This window comes from Heterocephalus glaber, unplaced genomic scaffold (assembly GCF_053883595.1).
Source record: "Heterocephalus glaber isolate CG9 unplaced genomic scaffold, H.glaber_assembly_v1.0 deba00001610, whole genome shotgun sequence".
Classification (NCBI taxonomy): Eukaryota; Metazoa; Chordata; class Mammalia; order Rodentia; family Bathyergidae; genus Heterocephalus; species Heterocephalus glaber.
In genome coordinates this window covers 32201732-32219393 of record NW_028258381.1, presented here as the reverse complement: position 1 = coordinate 32219393, position 17662 = coordinate 32201732, and the positions used below count along the sequence as shown (strand labels likewise).

At 46.3% G+C, this 17662-nt stretch overlaps 2 protein-coding genes across 8 annotated transcripts in view; one reads left to right on the top strand and one right to left on the bottom strand.

The window, feature by feature from the left end:
- Anln (anillin, actin binding protein) overlaps positions 1–17662 on the top strand; it is a 122734-nt gene that overhangs the window by 42033 nt on the left and 63039 nt on the right. For all 7 annotated transcript variants that reach the window (XM_087196412.1, XM_021254585.2, XM_004840293.4 and 4 more), the window contains 2 exons: positions 10072–10158; positions 15109–15216. In XM_087196412.1, the coding sequence (XP_087052538.1) occupies positions 10072–10158; positions 15109–15216 (195 nt within the window). The remainder of the gene's footprint in view (positions 1–10071; positions 10159–15108; positions 15217–17662) is intronic.
- Positions 980–5146, bottom strand: LOC147822681 (leucine-rich repeat-containing protein 37A2-like). Its single transcript, XM_087196413.1, is given in 2 exon segments — positions 980–3861; positions 3864–5146. Coding segments are annotated over 2 exon segments (2307 nt in total). The 5' UTR covers positions 4411–5146; the 3' UTR covers positions 980–2101.

The window sequence follows — 17662 nt, the reverse complement described above, 5'->3', positions numbered from 1 at the left end:
TTAAGTGTCTTTCTGAGTCAAATACAATTTTGATTCAAAATTTGTACCAAATGTGATTTTGTGAGTGATGGGCAAGCAAATACTTATTCCAATAGCTTGTGGTGTATGTAGAATATTTATGATAGTTAAGTTTAGCTGTTGTTTAATCTGCTGGGAAAAATGTAAATCTTCTATACCAATATGATGTTGTTATTTAATTGACTTTGAGAGAGTAGACAGGTCTGCTGTTTCTTATCCGATGCTATCAGTACAAGGGAGTGTTTTTTTTCTTTTTTAAAAAACTTGTATCTTGACCAATAATATAGCAGCCATTGGGTTACAGAGTTTCCTTGAGATCCCTTTCAGAATGGAAGTTTTATGGAGGTTAACCCAGTCTGTTTGCTCTGCAAAGTTAAGGCACCATGAACAGTGGATTGCCACCTTATTTGAGTTTACACATAGTCTGATTTAATCTGATTTTAAGCCTCGCATTCCAGAATTTAAATGATGAATCTTGGGTTTTGGGTTGGTTTTTTTTGGTACTGGGGATCAAACTTAGGACCTTGTGTTTTCGAGGCTGGCAGCAGCACTGCTGAGCTAAACCCCAGCCCTAAATGATGAATCTCAATGAGCCACACTCTCAAACCCTTTCAAATAGGGAATTCAAAACAGGATTTATGGATAAAGGGAGAAAGGTATCCCAAAGCTCATCTTCTGACTTGAAGGACCTCTTAGGTGTCTATACTTTTTAGGAAGTAGAAGTCAATGTAAAAATTATTAGAACCAAAGTTACAAAGTAAAACAACCAGAGTTACAGAATTTTGTGTCAGAGGTCCAGTGGTTAGGCCTTCTGGTGTGTCTAAAGCCATCCAGTTGCATGCCTGTTGGCCTGTGTCATTAATAATGCTCCTTTCACTCTAACATATGCCACTGTATAATTAACTACACCACTCATATAATTAACTACATTTGATGTCTCTGTAATAATCATTGAAGTGCGGATGTCTTAAAATAGCCCTTTGTTAAACAGATTAGGGTCTTAGCGATTTCACACAAGTCTCCATGCTCAACAGGGAACAGTAGGCTTAACCTTCTTGTGAACATTCTTTACTCAGTTCTCTATTAGGCCCAGCTTCCAACCAAGAATACCACCCATGTCCCCAGCCATAGAATGGGAGGGTGCATTTTCTCATCTTTCCGAGATGCTGTCTGTCAGCAGCAGTCTCTGGCTTGTGGAGATTGAGCTCAGTCTTTTAAGCATGCAAGGGTATTCCTCTAGCCTTCTTTTGTCAGTTTTTGCTTCATATATTTTAAAGCTATGCTGTTAGTGCACATAGTTTAAAATTGTTGTATTATCCTTTTAAATTATTTACTTTATCTCTGATGGTTCTCTTCAAGTCTACATTGTCTGATAGTAATACAGTCAAAACAACTTTATTATAATTAGTATTTGTGTAGTATCTTTTCTAGCTTTTATTCATGTCCTGTTTGTGTCTATATATTTCAATTTTATGTCTTGTGAACATCTCATGGTCATATTTTGTCCTCTATTGTGACAGTTTTTGTCCTTTTCATTGGAGTGTTTGGACCATTTACAGTTAATGTAATACAAATGTGGTTGGGTTTAGTCTACCGTAGGGGTGGGGACTCCACAGCCCACAGGCTAAGTCTACTTGTGGCTTGCTTTTTTTTTTTTTTTTTTTTTTTTTTCCAGTTTCTTTTTTTTTTTTAATGGGAGTTAAGAACATCTTTATTGACGAGGGAAAAATAAGCTTTGCTGGTCACTCGCAGGACGAGGTCACTAGATGACCACCTCCACTAGCTCATCACTCTCCCTGTAACTGGCTGATTCTGCAGGCTCAGCCTCTTCGCTGGGGTTCCCCCCAGCCTCTGGATCTTCCACTCTGGCTCTTCTGTACCTGACGCAGAGGGCGATGATGACAGGTATCAGTATCATAACCAGGGCTGCTAATGCCCTGAAGATCCAGTTGTATATATACATGTCTTCAAGAACATGTTCTCTGCACACCTGAGGTGTCTGCTGTCCCTTCTGCTTGCCATGGGCTTCTGTCCCCTCCATGACCATGGGGTAAGAATACAGCTGCTGCTGCTCCCACTGGGCCTAGGACAGCGTGGACTCCCGCTGCTCAGTCAGAAGCATCAGCAGGTGGCGAGACTTGGAGATGAGCTTGGCACAGGCGGGGGACACGGGGGGCTCAGCACAGTCCATTTTCAAAATGCTGACGACCTGGGCGATGAGCCATCTCATGCCTTCGTCAGGGATGAGCGGCTGCAGCAAGTGATTCAGCTGTGTTTCTAACCTGACCCCCAGGGACGGCAGCACTGGGGAGGTGATGTGTGTGGGGGCCAAGGTCGAGCCCGAGGCAGAGTCTGCAGCAGACACACTCAGGTCCCCTGGTGCTGACGGGAAGCCTCCTGGAGGGGAGTCCATGAGGCTTCTCCATGCCTGGAACCCAGGCCTCTTTACTGGGCTCAGGTCGCTGCGTGCATTTCCCTTGGTGAGCTGTGCCCTCGAGTTGGCCTGGGCTGTTCTGAGGGACACAGGAAAGAAAGTTTCAGCCAAGCGACGACTCTTTTGTGACTGCAAGGCAGGTGGAATTGCCTTCATTCTTAGCACTCTGTCCTGCCCGTGGTTTAGAAACCGTATGCTGTGGGTGAAGTCTTTCGCTCTGCTTCTCACCACAGGCTGGGCTCTGGCAGGGGTGGAGGTGGGGGACCGGCCCAGCCAGGGAGCTGGCAGGGAGGAAGGGGTGGCCACCCTCTGTCCTCCTGTGAGGATGGAGAATCTCTCCAGGTTCCTGGGGCTGGGGGCCCCCATGACGCTGCTCCAGCTCCGTGGCACTGGGGTCCCCGAGGCTGCTTGTGCAAGGGGCCAGGTGACCTGTCTGTCCCTGACCTGCTGCTTCCTCCTGTCCTGCAGCAGCCTTTTACCTGTGCCCTTCAGGCCCCTGAGACCCCTGTCCACTGTGTGCAGCCTTCTTCCTCTCAGGTTCTCCACCATGCTGTTTTCCTGTGTCGGAGCCCTTCCCAGTGTTCTAGATATTTGGGGCTCCAAGGTGGGACCCAAAATGCTGGGCTGTATATGCCTGACAGTGTCTTCTTCCTTCTTAACCTCCTCCATTTTTTTCTGAATTTCTACATTTGACCGATTTCTGAGCAAATTCAGCTCTTCCAATTTATTTTTGTTGGATTCATGGATAAAGGAGGAGTTCTTTGTATCCTTTTTTAAAGAATCTGTGTTATCTCCATGAAATGCATTTGGAAGAAGGCTTGCAATGAGTGGCAGTAGAGCTGACTGCACATCCTCTGGGTTTCCCTCTGAGAGACAGGGCACCACGTAGCTGAGGGCGTTGATCATGTCACTTTGGTCATCAAACTTGAGCTGGTCGCTCATGATGCCCGACCAGGGGGCCACACTTTGCTGCGAAGATGACGTCCCAGGCTCAATGCTCAGCTGGGCGCTGGTGCTGTTGTTCCGGGCCTGTAGCGCATTCATGAGCGACCCATCCACATTCCCAATGGCTGCTGCCTCAAGGCACTGCATGGTGTTGGACAGACAGGTGCTTTCACAGTGCAGCTTGACTGTCGGGCACACAGCCTCGATATCACTCTTAATTTGGCAGAGGCAGCAGGCCATGTAGGTTGGCAAGATCAGTTTTTGCAACTCCAGAGTCACGGTGAGGATGTTCTCCAGCACTGCAGGGGGCACGTGTGTTGCTCCCAAGTCTAGGTGTTTTCATGCTGGTAATTTAAAAAAAGATGGATCTTCGATAGTTGTCAGAGGGTTATTGTTGAGGACTACTTGATGTAAAAACTGCATCCTGTGCCATGCATGAAATGTTCCGTAGCTGATCTGAGAAAATTGCAACGAAGATTTACAAACTGCAAAAAGGGTAGTGAGTCAAATGTCCCTCTTTCAATTGAATGTATTTTATTGCAGGATAAATCTAAGTACTGCAGGGACAGTAGGCCTGCAAAGGAGTCTTTTTGTAATTCAGTCAGGGAGTTTCCACTGAGATTTAGTTTCTCAACCCACTGGTATGTTTTCCAAACATTCTTATCAAGGGAAGAAATAGAATTTCCTTGGAAATTTAAGACAGTGAAGGTCCTGTTGTGGGCACTGGGCTCGAGGGCAGGCACCTTGTGCAGCCTGCGGGTGGAGCCGGGGTCAGTGCAAGACAGAGTCTCCTCCTGGCAGGAACAGAGCTCGAATATGTCCTTGTGTGTGGTGCTGCTCTGTGCACTTAGCACAGTTAGAGCCTTCACCTCTGCTGGTTGAGTGGTGACTTCAGTCAGGATTGGATGCTGAGTCTGAACCTGGTCTGGGCGTGGCAGCGACAACCCAGTCTGTGTTATAGGAGCTGTAGATTTCTGCAAGGACGGAGAGTGTGCAGCCCCTGTGGAGGGCATGGCAGTGCTGCTGGGATCCACGTGGGAAGGTGGGCCTGCGACCGGGTGTGATGGGCGATGTTGAGTGGGCTCCTGACCAGGACTGGAGCTCCCGTCTCCAGAGGCGCTGGAGGTTGAGTGACAGACTCAGCAGGGTCTGCAGGCTGGGAGGAGAGCTTCTGGACAGCTGGAGGAACTCTAGTTTCTGCAGTCCACGGTGGAGTTCTGGTAAGCTGTGGGTCCAAAGGTCCAACTGTGCCCAGAATCAGGTTTGGTGGTGGAAGCGTCACCTCGGCGGGCCTTGCGTGAACAGCTGCAGACCTCAGAAGCAGTTTTCGGAGCCTCTCTTGCCAAGGTAGCTTGGCACGCAGACCTTGAGGTGGGGCGGCAACCTTTTCTAGCTGTGGGGACAGCTGTCCCGCAAACCTCTGAGGTGGAGAGGACATCTTGGTGGGCACTGAGGAATCTGGGTAAACAAAGCCCCCAGGCTCTTCTGGGGGAGTAAGAGCAGTGAGTGATTTGAGCGGGAGATCAGACTCGAGGGAAGAGGCCTTATTAGCTGCTAGGGGTGCAGAGTTCAGGTGAACTTGGTATGGGGTCCAGCCTGGCTGTGGGACAAGCCAGGATGGGCAGGCACATCTGTTGCCAGTGCAGCAACAGTGAAGCCCAGAAACAAAGTGAAAACGTGACAGGACAAGGTTCAGTTGCACAGATCTAGGCCAGTAGGGTGCTGACCCTAGGTCTGCTAGAACCTTTCTGGCAGCCACCTGTGTGGCAAGTGCCTTGGTAACGGGGCTCACCCACATTCTGCCACACCCCACCCTTTCTGTATGACATCATAGTGGAGGAAACCTTTCTCAGGGCTGCCCATCAGTGCCCAGGCCTGGCTCTCTTTCCCTTAAAAGGTGACAGCGGCTTTTCACAGGGCCTCTTCTCCATAGCAGTGCCAACGTGTGGTCTTGGGCCTGCACCAGCCATTGGGTGGGGTGGGGAAGAGGTTCCCATGGAAGTTAGGGCTTGGTCTTGGGATGCTCAGAAGTGTTGCAGCAGAGAGGAGCAGCTCTGTGCTATAGCCAAGTGTTACAACTCAGTGTGGTGGCTCTGAAACACAGCTCTGAGGCACAGCTGAGCTTTATTGCTCAGTGTGGCAACTCCGGGTCACAGCTCTCATTCTTTGAAGACTTGAGAATCTGATGGTCAGTTGAAGAGGTAGAGATAAGCCTTTTAGTAGAGGAGTCTGAGCACTCTACCAGAAATGAGAGCCTCCTTATATAGGGAGCCACAGGGTAGGTGAGCATGCTCATTGAAGCGGGGGGCGGGGGGGACGGGGACTCGGGGACAGAGTTACAGAACATTTCTGACAGGGTCCAGAGCTTAACAGAACCTTCTTGTGAGAGGGCAGGGCTTGACAGAACATTTCTGAAAGGTCGCACAGTTCAAACAGCCACACACCACTTTGATACACTGGGCAGGAGCCCAGCCACATAAACTTACATTTCCAAAACAAAACATTCTGTGGAGAAAAAAATGGAGGCAAGGCCAGGGCCTGCCTTTCTGTTTAGCACTGTTCTATCAGAAGTAGTGGTCCAGCCCTGGCAACTGGAACTCTTCCCCCTCCACCTGAAACCCAGAGTGAGTCTTCCTCCCCTTGGCTGCACTGCTTCCAAGCAAAATCAAGACCAGGTGGGGTGGAGGCAGGAGAGCACATCTGAAGGCGATTTCTTCCACAGTGTTGCCATTTGCTCTGAACTCGGTAAGGGTTCCATGTTTTAGAACTCACTCCTCACCATCAGATTCGGGCTTCATAGACATCCCCACTATGATGACTTCACAGTTTCAAAGGGAGTTCGAACCTGGGACGGAGGCCATGGGACCAGTAGATACTTCAGATCAGAAGGCAGGGGCAATTTTTATTCTCCAAGAACCACAACACCATGGGATACAATGAGCAAAGCTTCAGAGAAAGCACTGCAAGGCTGGCCATGTAGCTCAGTTGTGCTGCACCTGCCTCACAAGCACAAGGTCCTGAGTTCCACCCCAGAGCCATGATGCACACTTTCAGGAATGCGCCTGTCAAAGCCTTCTGAGCAGCAAGCTTCTGGGCCACCTTCCTCTTCATAACCGATGCCATCGGCCCTGGGAGATGGGCGTCATCACCAGCTGGTCGATGCCCATCTTGGAGTTGTAGACCTTCTGCTTCACGAAGCCGGGGTCCGCCACGTAGTAGATGCCGTCAATGGTCAGCGAGGTCTCCGTGATGTTGGTGGCAATCACGACCTTCCAGATGCCTGGTGGGACCGGGTCGAAGATGCGGGTCTGCATCTCGCTGGGCAGGGCGGAGTACACGGGCAGGATGATCAGCTCGGGGCTGTCGGGGCCCAGTGACTTCATCCTCTCATACAGGACCTCGCAGGCTGTGTCGATCTCTTCCTGCCCGGTCAGGAAGACCAGGATGTCATCTTCTTCAGCAGCCCGAAGAGCACGTCGGTGTGGATCGTCCGTTCGTGCGCCTCGTCCAGCATGATGATGGCATACTGTGTCAGGTTGGGGTCGATCAGGCACTCGCGCAGCAGCATGCCATCCATCATGTACTTGATGACGGTCTCGGGGCTGGTACAGTCCTGGAAACGGATGGTGTAGCCCACCTCCTGCCCCAGGCAGCAGCCGAACTCCTCAGACACCCACTTGGCCACGGACATGGAGGCCAGGCGCCGGGGCTGGGTGCAGCCCATCTTGCCCCGGGATGTGTAGCCAGCCTCAGCCAGGTACTGGGTGATCTGTGTGGTCTTCCCGGACCCGGTCTCGCCAGTGACAATGAGGATCTGGTTGTCGTGGATGGCCTGAAGGCGTAGGAGATCCGGTCACGCACAGCCACAGACGCCGTGGACTCGGGAGAGCAGGCAGGGACGAGGATGGGGACCCGGACGCCGACGCCGACACCAACTCCGACGCCGACCTCGATTTAGTTTCCTGAGGCCAGTGTTTGCTCCAGCTTCGACAGGGACTCCTCCAGCTTCTGGACCTGGTTCAGCAGGAAGAGCATCGCCACCACGAATGTGGCTTGCTTTTTGTTGTTGATTTTCAGAATTAACATCTTCCCTTATTGTATTTGTCACAACTGATGAGCCAATATTGGTATATTATTGTTAACTAAAGTTTAGCAGCTGGTGTTTGTAACTAAAGCATTTGAGACACAGCTCTGCACCTTTGTTTATGTATTGTCCATGGCTACTTTGACACTCCAGTGACAGAATTGGGTAGTTGTGACAGAGACCATGTGGGCTACAGAGTCTAGAAGGAGAAATAAGGGCTTTGTAGAAAATTTGCTGGCTTCTGCTTGTTCTTTGTTTTCTGTTTGTTTCACCTGTTTTTGAACTGTTGTTTTTCTTTTGCCCTGTTTATTTTGGTAATCCTTTTTATCTCCTCTGTTAGATTTTTAACGATCCTCCTGATTGTTTTCATTAGCTGCTAAGAATTACAGTGTGCATCATAACCTGGTCAGGTCTACCTGAGATGGTATGAGGTCACATCGCATGCCTTACACAAGGGCTGGAACCTGGCAAGGGTAGAATTCTTTGCCAAATGCTTCTGTTTGCGAATGGAGGCATTCCTGTAATTTCCTTTTATCATAAGCAAGACCTAATCTTATTAAGAAGCCATAGCAGTAGAGCCTGAAGTTTCTTTTTGGCCTAGGGGCTGATCCTTTTGATATAACTAGAAGTCAAGCTTTGATTGGGGTTTGGTTAGTTTTGGTTCAACTTTTATTGCAAATGCATTGAGAATGAGGTCAGGTCCCCCCACTTTTAAAAAATTTTCTGGTACTGGGGATCGAACTCAGGACCTTGTGCTTGCCAGGCAGGTGTAGCACCACTGAGCTACATTCCTGGCCCAGGCCCCCACCTTTGAATAGAACTTTTGAGATCTAAGTACTGTGCATCTATAGGCCTTGTCTGTCCTCTAGATTTGTCTTCAGCCAACACTCACTAAGCAAAATCCTTGTGTGGCAGGTAGGGAGGGCCAGCCTTGCCTTTGTGCCCCCTGAGATGCCATCTACCCCATACCCCATGCTCAGCCATGAAAGGCTCAACTGCTTTCTCCTTTTCCCTGGAAGACTTACTGACTGTGGCAGGCTTGTGCTGCTGGTCCTGGCCCACAGGGAATGAAAGTCCCTCATTTGGCTTAGGCTGGACAGGCAGATTTCTTACTGCAGTTCAACTTATTCAATCTGTTTGGTTCCATAGCTCTTGGATGTGTTTAAGAAAAATAAGGTTTGAAACTGAATCCAGTGCTTTAGTATTGTTAGAGCAGAACTGGTGGTCTTTTGTGAACTTCACACCATGTTTGGTACTGGAACTCTGAGCACCTAAGTAGAAATCCTTTGTGTATCTCCTTCTTACAATGCACACTGTAATAAATTGAGTGGACAGATTGAGGAATAATTGTGTGTGTGACTGTGTGTGTATCCATAGCTAGCAGGTCAGCTGAGATTGAGTGAGAATCATCTCAGTAATGGAATCTGGTCTGCATTTAGGCCAATTCAGACCTTCATATTGAACTCAGTTCTTCAGATAGATTTCAACACTGGCTTTCACAGCTGGGTCTAAGTTAGCATCCTTCTTCCTTCTCTGCCAGTATGCATTACAGATAACAGTTCTTTCCTTCCTGGTTGAATGGCTGACTGGGAGCTGTAGCTGTTGCTGCTACACAGCATCTGGAAAGAATATTAAAAGAATTTTTATGCCGCATGTTGCAAACCTGGGAAAAGATCGGAATTCAAACTTTGAAGTTGTTTCTACTGAATGCATATTGCTTTTGAATTTTTTGTAAAGTAAAAAAATTGTAAGTCAAACCATTGTAAGTTGCTAGAAATATGTTCTGACAAGTTTAAATTCCTTTCCTTAAAGAAACATGGGTTGGGTTGTAACTCAGCGGTGGTATGCTTGCCTCACAAGTGCCAGGCCCTGGGTGATCCCCAGCACTACACACACACACACACACACACACACACACACACACACAAATATACACACTGAGATCCCAAATTTGCTTCTTTTGCGGTATGACTGGTCTTAGCACACTTGTCATAGATACATGATTTGCTTTCTGGGCTGTCAGTTTTATTCCATTTGTCGCATCTCTGTCCTTGTGTTAGTACCACATCTTTTGATTGCTTGCTCTTTGAATTAGTTTTTGGAATTGGGACATATAAGTCTATCAGCGCTTTCCCTCTTTAAGATTGTTTTGTTATTTGGAGCTTCTTCCAGTTTCATATGAATTTGAGCTTTGGCTGTCCCATTTCTGCAGCTTTTTGTTCTTTACGGCTGTGTAATATGCATTGTATGAATTTAAGTCATTGGTTTATTCAGTCTCTATTGAGTATATATTCTCCTATTGGTGGAGAATGGATACATGCATGTGCTCGATTTTTAAATCTGTTTTCTCTCTCCTGTTATTGGGGATTTAAGCATTTGTTTTTGTCAAGCTCTAACTTGAATGAATATATTCTTCAAAAGCATTTGTTGCTAAGGAAACAGGCTTTTTGGCCACGTTTTTTACAGTCTACCTTTAGAAAATGATGTATTTTCTCGGCATTATATTCATTGTTCATGATTTATACATGTTTAAAAAAAGAATCACAGCACTCAAACTGTTTTGCAAATAATTTGCCCTTTTTGTTCCCAGGTGCCCTTTTTGTCTCCTTTGGAAGGTCATATTTGTTTAAAAATAAACTGTCAAGTGAATTCAAGTGTTGAAGAAAAAGGTTTTCTAGTAAGTAACATCAGTTAATCTTTATTTCCTTTTTTCCATTTTATGAAATATAGACACTTGGTGTCCCATGGGAAGGAGAGCTGGTGCGATTAAGTGATAAATCGGTTCAGTAAAGACTTGTTGCATGACTTCTATATGCCAGTCACTGTTCTGGGTCCACCGTGAGTGGCCACCTCTGGGATTCATAAACTCCCTATCAGTAAAGGAAAAAAGATACAAAGTTTAAGGAAAGGAAGGCATTTTATTAGACACTTTATTGGAAAGGGGGAAAAAGGAGGAGGGATAGCTACCCTGTTAAATCAGAGCAGAAGGCTCTGGAAAGATGGCGGACCAGCGGGCCCTTTGTTCTCGGCTGTTTTCATTGGGTACTAGGGCCCTCCCCTTAGAATGTGTTGCAGCCTGATTGGTTTCCTGGGATGTCATGCATAGATCCCAGGCCCCAAGACCCCTAACTCCCTGCACCATCTACATCTCTATGCACATTCTTAAGTGGTCTTTATTTGACTTCCTTTGTCCTGTCAGACTGTGTCCCTAGAATTTATGGGTTGGTTAAAAGAGACCTTACACAGTTAGCAATTAAGTAAAGGGAAACAGTGAGAGAGGATATACAGAGGTACCTCAAGTCATGAATTTAATATGTTCCACAATTCTGGAAAAGATGGCTGTGATCGTCTTTGTCACCAAGTGCAGGCTTCGCAAACAAAAATAAAATTTTGCCAAGTGCTTCTATTTGCAAACCAAATTGTTCACCAACACTTTTGGTACCATACTGTATACTAAATAGAGAGCTGTCTTTTAAGTGGCCACCCCTTGTCTCCTTTGTAAGGTGGAGAGGGGTGGCTGGGCTAACTCGGCCAGGGTGTGGTTTATCAGCTTTCTCCTGTCTTTTTAATTGCTCCATCAGTAAAGCTTTAAGTCTTTCTGGTTAGCATTGGCTAGAAAGCCCAATGAGGCCTTCCCAGTTTTATGGAGCCCTTTCCCCTACACTGGTACTGGAATAGGATAGGTCACAAAACAATCCCTCCACTCGAGAGCTTTTGATCTCAGATGGAGAAGCACCAGTGAAGCAGCAAGCACAGTGCAGCACTGTGAAAGGTGAGAGCGTGGGGTGTTGAGGCCTGGACGTGAAACTGGTCCTGACTGCGCTGGGGTGGCTGGAGGAGCCACTAACTGGAGCCCTTGGGGAAGAGAAGGGCTCTGGGTAAGGGGAGCATGTGAGGGCCTGCAGTTCCCTTCCCGCTCCCACCCACCCAGGGAAGAGAAAGGTGACCCCCTAGGACAGTGACAAGCGTCTCAGATGGCTGAAGCTTAGCATTAGTGTGTGTGTGTGTGTGTGTGTGTGTGTGTGTGTGTGTGGTGTGTGAAGAAGGCAACTGGGAAGGAAAGTGGGGTCAGGAGAATCGGCTACATGTTCAAGGGCCCTTCACAGCATTTGGGCTTCATTCTGCAGCTGCTGAGTTACTCTAACAGGAATTTAAGTTGGGCTTTAGACAAATGATTTTGACCGACAGGTAGAGTGTAGATTGGACAGTGGCAGCCCCGAAAACCTAGTTGGGAGATAGTAGTTCCAATGAGAGGAGATGGCACTGCAGGGGTATGGAGAGAGGAAAGAGACCCGACCCGACCTGAGTGAGGGATTCGCTCCAGGTTGGGGGAGAAAACACTGGGATGGTGCCGAGACCCTTGCCTTAGCTCAAGGCAATAGAATACATACAGGGCCAGGGAGAAGAGCCATGCGCTCCTCTTTCCCATGTTCAAGGTGGGAAGTGGTGTCCCCCGTCCCCTAACAGTTTATTGTGAGAATGGTAAGCAGCATTGGATCTATGAGTCCACCGATTGGATTTTTACCTTCAGCCTGTAACATGCTTTACCATCCTTACTGTGTCCTGTATGTATCACGTAGCCATCTCTCTTTTCAGGAGAATTTCAAAGTATATTAGACATTAGGCACTTTCCTCTAAAACTGAAGTATGTATTTTCTGAGTTTTGACGAATGCATACACGTTAGCCAATTTTCGTTAAGATACAGCCAGGCATAGTGGCACATGCCTGTAATCCCAGCACTTGGGAAGCAGAGGCAGAAAGACTGCAAGTTCAAGCCCAGCCTTGGCTGTCCACAGCATAGAGGAGGGGGCTGGTGTTTAAAGGACAGGCCCTGGGGAGAATTCCTTAGAGGGGACTGGGGAGGAGGGGGACAACCTGATGACCTGGTTGCCAAGGGACGAGAGAGTTTGAAGGAGGGAGTGGCCAAGTTAGACACGGGTCCCCTCTGGCTCTCAGACTCACCTGGAAGGCAGTAAGTGATTCCAGCCCCAGTAGAAGTAGAAGCTGGCTCGCAGGTGCTTACAGAGTGGGAGGGAAGTAAGGTAATGGAAGGAGCATCTCTTGGAAACAAGCAAAGGAGGCAAAGAGGGGAGGGTGTGATACTTGTAGCAGTCTGTAGGGTGAAAGGATCTTGTCCACATTTTATTAAGATAGAAGGCATCTGAGATGATGTCTTCTAATGCAGTCAAAGTGATTGAAGACAGAGGCCTCGGGAGTCTAAACTAGAGTAATTACAGAGCATGGCCCTGAGAGGGGAGAAGTGAGCCCCAGCCCTGGCCCCCTGGATGGTCACAGAATGACATCTCTTCTGCTGTTAGAGGGGAGAGGGGGAGTGTGGACTACATAGACAATGGCGGTTATGGTGGAAACCTAGCTGGCTGACTCTGGGACGCAAGAGTCTGATAGCAGGGATGTTGCAGACCAGTCTGCAGTTGCTGTCAAAGTCAGAAAGAGGGGCTGGACTGTAGGAGAAGCCCACCTGGCCCAGGTAGCCAAGGCTTCTGACAGATGCTGGGAACACAGTTCCTTCCTTCTTAGCTGTTTACATGGAAATCCAGCAGGTGGCACTAAATATTCTTGGGAAAGGTTTTGTTTTAATTCCTGACTTGAAAGCTGTGTTTACTTTCTGACATTTTCTTTTAATGTAAATATTGTCATATTTCATTGTAGGCACCTTTAGTCTGTTGTAGGCCCTGTTGTAGTAGCCAGTTCATTTGTAGGCACTGCCTGACCTATTTAGTTTTTGAGCTGTTCTCTAGTTAGATGCAGTCAGATTTATTCTTTCTTGAATCCTAAGGCCCATTTCTATTACATCATACAGAATGTGGTGAGGAAGAGCTTAGGACTCCCTCACACACCCTCTGTCCCTTCCTGCAGAGCCAGGGCAGCTGGGAGGAGGAAGCCTGGCCCTAGAGACTCGTGCCTGGTTCTGAACCCGCCCTGGGCCAGCTCAGCTCAGCTCGGTGAACAGCAGGGCAAGGGTGTTCTGCCTGTGACTGTCGTCACTTCATTTCCCCGGCCCTAGGTTTCCTTCGCTGTAAGGACGAAAAGGCCATCTTTCCTTCCTCTCTGGGTACAGTAGGTTGTGACAGTAACTGCTGTCCTCATCAGCATCTTCTTTGTCTACTCCTTGCCTGTGTGGTGTAAAAGGTGAATGTAGACACAGGAGGGAGCTGGTGAGCCATCTGTACTATCTTTGTGACTGAGAGTCAAATAAGATTCCTATCCTCCCTCCTGGGCTGCAAGCAGTGTTGCCCAGAAAAGCACACCTTAGGGGAAAGAGTGAGCTAGAGGAGCGGAAAAGGCAGGTCAGGGGAGCTCTGCCTGGAGCAGGCTAGTTAATTCAGCTAATAAACCTGAGGCTCAGTTTAGCCTACCAGGAACTTTCCTCCCTGGCCAGGACTGCTTTCTTCAAACCACCTTTGGGAGCTTCCCATAAATTAGCGAATTGAGAAGAGTGTATATCATACTACCACAGGATTGGTGTAAAGATTAGTCGAGATCATTTTAAAAATGTATTTATAGGGGTGCTTCTCACAGAAACCACCAAATAACATTAGTTTTTTATTAGCTACCCAACTGTCAGAAAGGGAACGCCGTTATTGAAAGGTGGAAAGGCCTCCATGTGTTCTGGAATCAAACACAGAGTTGCGTTGGGGTCATTCGCAGCACAGCGCAGCACCGGGCAGCACCCGAGGCCCCTGCAGACCACGTGCGGCTGCTGACTTGGCGGCTTTGGCTGCCTTGGGCTCCAGCAGGAGCTGTGTTTGTGACAGAACTCCTGACGCCCGGGATATTCTCGGCCCTATAAGGAGAAGGATTGCCAACCCATGACCTACGGCATTGCTAACATTTTTTTCTCTTGCTTTGTTCTCGAACATAAAAGTTCACGAAGAAAAATAATTTTAATTAAAAGTAGGGTTTTATATAAATTAGGGCTCTTGTAATTACAGCTATAAAACAGCAGAGATAGAGAAAAAAAAAGGCCGCTTCTACTTACACTGCTGCTTACATAGAAGTAGTTCCTGGGAAGACAGCTCAGACGTGGTGAGTCTGAGTCTGCAGACCCGTGTGTGGTGCAGCGCCTCCACCTCCCCGCGGAATCCCCCGAGTGCTTCCGAGGCGAGGGTGGCCCAGCGCCCGACTGCAGGGCGACGCAGCTAGCTACCTGTGGATCCCGCAGGGCCGCTCATCCCGAGCGGAGGCTTTTCTAACCCTCTTAGAAAACTGTTCTCTAGAATAACAATTAAATACCAGTCTTTCTAGAGGAAGATGGTTCTAGCTTAAAATTCTGTCATGAGTTTTTCCATATATAAGTATAATGCTCAGGTCCTTTCCTCCCCAGCACATAAGGAGCTAACCCCCTTCTTTATGGAGCATTTGGTTAGGGTGATTAGGTGGAGATATTTATTTGGGATAATATCTGGATGTTCTTAAATGTGTGTAGATGATATTATAGTTAACCTCTGATGTGAACGATTGGCGATTGTAAAGACACGATAAAATTCATATACATGGATCTGACATGGATTATGACAACATACAGAAGCCTACCATATAGAATCAACCATTCATTGTTAGGGTGTTTGCTTCACGTTTCTAAAGTCAGCACTTTGACTTTTGCAGACTATATTTGAAGATGTTAGTGGCTTTGGTGCCTGGCATAGAAGATGGTGTGTGCTTGCTGGAAACTGTATCTCCTATTGGACCTATCCAGATGATGAGCGGCGGAAGGTAAATATTATTTTATTTATTTTTTCCATACTGTGAATCCAACTCAGGACCTTGCACTTGCCAGGCAGGCACTGTGCCACTGAGCTACATCTCTGGCCCAGTGGAAGGTAATTTAAATAGTACTGCTTCATGGGGAAAGACTTGGGGATGGGGATGTTCCTGTGGTGTCCACGCAAGTGTCCCTCTGCTTCCCCAGCCCAGGTTCCTTGTTTCACATACTTGCTGAGTCCTTAAATGTCCTGGCTGCAGACGTGTGTGTGTGTGTGTGTGTGTGTGTGTGTTCTATCTTCCTATTCCTTGCGAGCTGGCCATCCTTAAAATACTTTACCGTGTATATTTTCTTATCCTTTGAAATGTTTCATAGTAACTTTAAGTTGCAAATTTGGAAATACATTAAATTCAACTTTATATTTTATTAGCTAATTGATTTACTTATATCTATGCTAAAACAAGAATGAAAAACCACCCACAGTTGGCTTTGGTTTTGTTTCTAAAACTTAACAATAGGATTTTGTTTAATAAATTACCCTTCATTTTAAAAGTATTATTAGTACTGCACATTATTAGTATTATCACCCAAGTGAGATTGTTTATTAGCCCCAAACTAGAAACTAGAAGTAAGCAGAATTAAAAAGTAAAATCATCCATAACAGATAAATACTGCTTATAGTTTGGTTGTATATCTTTCTAAACTTAAAAAATATATAATATGTAATAATAACTACAATATATCCATTTATGAATGTTTCAAAAGCAAAAAGCAGTGCTTTTTAAAGTTTTTTTTTCTTCTCCTTTATGCTGGGCACTGAGCCCAGCACATGCTGGAGAAGTGCGCTACACTAAGCTACGCCCAGGCCAGAGCAGCAGTCTTCATCTCTGGTCTTTATTTAACCCTTCAATGCCTAGAGATCCAGTTTTGGAGAGCCCATAATAATGGAACGCAATGAAATGTGTTCTCTAGGTAACATGTATGAATTTGGTTTTGTTTGTTTTTTTGGAACCTTACTGGGGATTGAACTCAGGACCTTGTGCTTTTTTTTTTTTTGGTACCGGGGATCGAACTCAGGTCCTTAGCTTGTGAGGCAGGCGGTGGAACCACTGAGCTAAATCCCCAGCCGTGGACCTTGTGCTTTTGAGGCAGGCGGCAGCACCACTGAGCTAAATCCCTGGCCCAACATGTATATACTACACATGATCTTAGCCAAAAGGCCGAGAAGCAATACAACATGTATGTATTTTAGGCAAAAATTTAAAAAAATTTCAATCTTTGCATGAAAGGATTCATCATGATGTATTCTGGCATCTTTCCATGTCAATAAAGATACATCAATAATGTTGTGTTTGTTAGTTGTTAAATATTATTACACTGTAGTCATTAAAATTACTGATATTTAAAAAATATATTATGGACAGATATGGTTGTACATGCTGTAATCTTAGTGCTCAGAAGCCAGAAGCAGGAGGGTCATGAGTTTGAGGTTAGGCTAGACTACACAGTAAGACCCTATCTCAAAAAAAAAGAAGTGAATTTTTTTTTTCCCACTTTTTCCTTAGAAATAGGACTTACTGTTTCCAAGCTAGGTCTAGCTTTATTCAGGGAAAGAACTGTGTATAGGAGAGATGACAAGGGCAAATGATGAAGATAAAGCACATTTCTCAACTCAGCAGGTCAGTGGAGCCAGGATTTTTGAGATGATGGCAACAGTCAAAATTGATAGGTCCGTGCATAAATGTAAGGATTCTTCTCCAAGACATGCAAAAGGTTCACACCTTCACCAATCTTGGGTATTTTTTGCGGGGAGGGGGGAATACTGATTCTTAAAATTTCTTTCCACTAGCCCCCTTTCTTTCCATGAGCGAAGTTATTTTGATTAGGATCATTTTAGAAGACGTATCCATATCCTATTTTATGTAAAATTAATCCTTTCTCCCTCCCACTCCAAAGGACAACATGCTCCTTGAACAAGAACTTACTTATAAGGATACTTTGACATCATTGCATGTAGTATAGCTATATGCATCCGTTAAGTACATGCATTGGAGGGTAAATTTTCATTTTTTGAGACAGGGTCTCACTATGTACCCTAGGCTACCCTTAAACTCGTGGCTGTCCTCTTGCCTTAGCCTTCCAAGTGCTGGAATTATAGGCCACCGCCACCACACCCAGCTGGAGGATAAAATTTCTACATGTATATAATCTAGTTTAAATGAAATGGTGACTCAAAAATAGCAAGAGCTTTTGTTTTGTTCATCACAGTCATCACTTACACTTTCTAGAACAGCACCAGGTAATATAGTTGATAAAAATTTCTTTCAATGGTGTTTAGCAGTAATGAAACAAACCACAGGATGAGGATGAGAACTACTTTCTAGGGTAAGAATGTGGCTAATTGATTACTCATTCCATACTCATTGGGAACTTCATTCCCTGATGTGATAAACACAT